General features: G+C 41.4%; 1 protein-coding gene across 1 annotated transcript; it reads left to right on the top strand.

Annotated features, from left to right (window-relative positions):
- Nucleotides 1-229: 229 nt before the first annotated feature.
- LOC118340562 (hairy/enhancer-of-split related with YRPW motif protein 2-like) lies at nucleotides 230-4549 on the top strand (the record flags this gene model as incomplete). The annotated part of the gene is given in 5 exon segments (XM_035678617.1): nucleotides 230-838; nucleotides 1831-1909; nucleotides 1994-2077; nucleotides 2568-2649; nucleotides 4312-4549. Coding segments are annotated over 5 exon segments (569 nt in total), but the record flags the coding sequence as incomplete, so codon positions are not given.

Below are 4549 nucleotides of genomic sequence, written 5' to 3'. Positions count from 1 at the left end.
TTAGAACCAACAGGAAGTCTTTTTACCCGATGTGCCACACGTTGTATTTTAACAAACCTCCTCGGAGAGAACCGATCAAGATCGACCGTCAGATTAGTGTTCAAATCTTAAGACCCAGTCATGATAAATAGTAATCAACCGCTGAGTTTTCACTCGAAGGGTGTGGCGAGGCGTTGGCGGAACCGAGTTTCGCCATTGATAACAGGATTTTGAGGAGGAGGAGGAGGAGGACACACCGGTCACCAGTCCAGTCTGCAGCCGACACACGGGCCACCTGCCCCGGACTATTTACCGGACACACACCGCTGGAAACAAACTCCTGGAGGCTCCGAAGAATTAATTTTCGGATTGAATAATTAATAATATTGAACATTATTACAGACTTTTATTGACAACAGTCAGATTGGAAGATTCGCACCAAGTTCCTTTTGCTGAAGGCGTTTTTGGCTCATTTATCTGGATCATTAATTTCATCATTCTGCAGGAGGAGAAACTGTTGGAGGAGAAACTGTTGGAGGAGAAACCGGATCAGCTGGAATAAACAGATTGTCTCTAAATCTGCTCTGATATTCCTGTAAAAGCACACTAACTATATCAGAGTGATAGAGCTGTAGTTCGTGCATTCTCTATAGATATATCAACGGATTTGAAACAGGTAGTTTGGTTCAGAGGGGGAAACTTGAATCGGCCTCCGGACCTCCGCGCCCCCCTCCCGGGGAGAGACGCGCAGCCCTCCCCGCCGTCCGCGCACCATGAAGCGGCCGTGTGAGGACAGCAGCTCGGCAGAAAGTGATGTGGAGGAGCCCATCGATGTGGGCAGGGAGAGCGTTTATCCAGGGTGAGTGAGGAGGAAAACATTCCTCTATCTTACTGTGGATTGATTCAGAATCATTCAGGCCATTAATGTTTGAATGTTTGAAGTGTTTTTATAAATGAGTCTGCAGATGGTTTTTACTGAATATTCAGATGATAACTTTACACTTTATTATTGGATATGAAACAGATGAAAAGATGAAACTGATGGTTTAAAGTGACCTAACAGAACTGTACTGAACAACCTGCATTATCATAAAGTTTATACAGATCAATGTGCTTAAAGAATATTAATTAATATAATATATATATAAACAGACACTAAACATGTTTCACATAAACTGAACTAAAGTCACCAAACATATTTTAAATAACAGTTAAATCTCATCAATCAGTGATTCAGCTGACAGAAGGTATTTTAATCCCTCAACCTGCTTCAACTCTAATTACTGACTCCATATATGTCCCACGTTTCCCACAATCCCTTTCAGCAGCCTCTAAAACCTGTCTGTGTTCAGCAGGTATAAATGTGTGTATCAGCAGGTAATCAATCAACCAATTAATAGATATTATTAGATTAATAAAGTAGGATTTTACTGCTAAGCTAATGTTAATTATAAAATAATTACGTGTTTTTCTGGTGAAATTTTAAAAAAGTAATATTTTGTTCAGCTTTATAATAAATGTAATAAAAAGTTCAATATTTCCCTTTTGAGATATAAAATATAAAGAAGCTTAAAATGGAAATATTCAAACATTGTTCTTAATCTTAAATGTACTCACAGCTGCAGGAAACAGCTGGAAAAAACACATTATAGACAAAGTAATTCAATATCTGTCTTTAAAAATGATTTCTTGGAGAGAAATTTGTCCTTAAAATACTAAAACTCCTCATATAGTTAAATATACAATAATAAATAAGATCTTTCTCCTGTAGCAGCAGGCTCAATTACAGCCTCAATAACTGCTCAGCTGCACAAATACCATCATTTACGTCCTGATGATTGTGTCTTTCAGGCACATGAAGACGGCGTACATCACATGTGGATCGCCGACTACGACCACTCAAGTGATGGCGAGGAAGAAGCGCAGAGGGGTATTTCACTGATGAAGAACACTGACGCTGCTGTTGTTGTGTTTAAAGACTCACTTTGACCTTTTGATTCTTTTTCTCTGTCAGATTATCGAGAAGAGACGCAGAGACCGAATCAACAACAGTCTGTCGGAGTTACGGCGTCTCGTCCCCACGGCCTTCGAGAAGCAGGTGAGAACCAAACAGAAGCAATAAATAATCAATAATCAGTGTCAGTGGCACCAGGAAGACGCAGCGATGCTCATCCACAAGCTCACTAACAGACATCGAGCTAACACGCTAACTTCAGGTTGCAGTATCTCCAACAGACGCTGCTACCAGTTACCTTACTTCTTACTGCTTCCTCTGAGCCTATCAGACGGGAGGTTCAGTGCACATTGGACACAGTGAAATATACAGAGTGTGCAGGGTCACTGGTCCTTTAAGTTGATATTTTAGTGGAATTAAAGTCCAAATGATCTAAAAACGAGCTGGCGGTCAGTCGTTCATCGAGCCGTTTCCAGTGAAATCAGGTGGTTTTCTGTTAAAATGAAGCAGTGGAACAGAAACATTGAGTTTGTGGTTGAAGGTACGTTATCTGCTGCTGTTGTTGAACTGTTGGGTTCCTTATTATTTTAGCGTTCAGGTGCTTCCTGCTTTAACTCCTGGTCGCTTTTTTTAGGGTTCGGCCAAACTGGAGAAGGCAGAGATTCTGCAGATGACTGTGGATCATCTGAAGGTTCTGCAGGCTACAGGAGGGAAAGGTAACCACAGTATATCCACAATATAACCACAGTATATCCACAGTATATCCACAATATAACCACAGTATATCCACAATATATCCACAATATAACCACAATATATATACAATATATCCACAATATAACCACAATATAGCAGTGCACACAGTGAGAATGGACTTTTCCGTGAAGGCGAGATATCTTGTGATGAACAGATGAACTTCCAGTGTCTGTGCCAACTGGTGTTTGTCGGTGTTGTCTGGCGCAGACACACCAGCACGCAGGTATAAATTCTTGTAACGCCGTAACGTGGTCATCGTGCCTGTAAACCACCAGAGACTGGGATCGAACCAGCAATCCGCCGTACGTACTGCAGCTGCAATTTAACAACTGAAAGAAGAATAAATGAAACATGTTTTTAACTGTTCTTATGAGTAAATAGCTGAGAGATATTAAAAGGCTTTTAATATTAATTAATTGTGTTAATAAACATCAGGAGTCAGTTTAACCTGAAGGTAAATAAATAAACGCTGTAGTATATCAGCTGATGGTTGTAATTATATGAAGTGAAACTCTTCCAGTCTTTGTTCCATATTACAGCCACAGTGAAGCTGGAAGCGGGACGCTGCTCCAAAGTTTGGGTTTCAAACGTACGAGGAGCACATGGAGAACAGCTCCACTGTGTACGGAGGCCTTACAGCACTTTGGACAAGATTAATAAGATTTAGATTCAGTGATTTAATCAGAAATATTCTCAGTTTGAGTCTGTTGAGTTTTATCTGTCTTTGTCCACTCAGAGCAGCTTTATGATGCGTTCAAGTGCAGCTTCTAACAACCTGTCAGCATTGGTTGTTTGAAGTCAGTGTGTGAGTGTGTGAGAGACAGAGGTGGTGAGTGCATGGGAAAACGCTGCGGGGATAAAAGCAGCACTTGACCCTGAGCAGCGCTGTTTGCTTTTATAAAGCCGGCGGGGGAGGAGGGGGGAGGAGGTGTGAGGGAGGAGGCGGGGGTCAGCGTTGGCTGCGTTCACAGGCCGTCTATCTGCAGCGTTTGTTTGTGTTCAACAGCAGTGGCAGCGTAAAGTCAGACAGAGCAAACAGCCGATCATTAATAATCTGAGGCAGATGTTACTGTCACTGTGCGTTTAAACATTTAGACTCATAATAAAACACAAATCACATAAAATATATAAAGTTACACACATTAGGAACAATTTAAAAGCTGAACATCAACGCTGTGATCCATCCAGCTGGACGCCATTACACTTCTGCCATTATCCCATTAATAATATTATAAATATAATAATTATATTACAATATCTAACACAGTATCTATAGAACAGGAAATATAAAATGTATTTAAAGCTATGAACATATAAAACAAACCATATAATACAATATATGACAGTAAAGATAGAAGTAATATAGTACAGTATGTGACAGAGTAATGATAATGTTGTAATATTTACAGTAAGATAAAAACGTCTCATTCTTAAGTAACAAAAATAAAATGATTCTTATGTTTTTATTTTTATTTTATATTAATGTAACAAACTGTAACTCTTCAGTATTCAGTTGCAGTGTGTAACTCCTCCACTAGATGTCAGTAAATACAAACACTGGCCCTTTAACTTCTGTATCATCAGCCCGTCGTCATGGTAACAGTCTCTCTCTCTCCCTGTAGGTTATTTTGACGCCCACGCTCTGGCGCTGGACTTCCTGTCTCTGGGTTTCAGGGAGTGCGTGACGGAGGTTTCCCGCTACCTGAGCGCCGTGGAGGGCCTGGACTCCAGCGACCCCCTGCGCTCCCGCCTCCTCTCCCATCTCGCCTCCTGCGCCTCTCAACGTGACGCCACCGCCCTCGCCATGACCTCCCATTCGCCCCACCCCCACCACCAGCAGCCTCACCCTTTGCCTCACCC

This window comes from Morone saxatilis, unplaced genomic scaffold (genome assembly GCF_004916995.1).
Source record: "Morone saxatilis isolate NCDOM2014 unplaced genomic scaffold, NCSU_SB_2.0 Contig7, whole genome shotgun sequence".
Lineage (NCBI taxonomy): Eukaryota > Metazoa > Chordata > Actinopteri > Moronidae > Morone > Morone saxatilis.
This window is presented reverse-complemented; position numbering and strand designations above follow the sequence as displayed.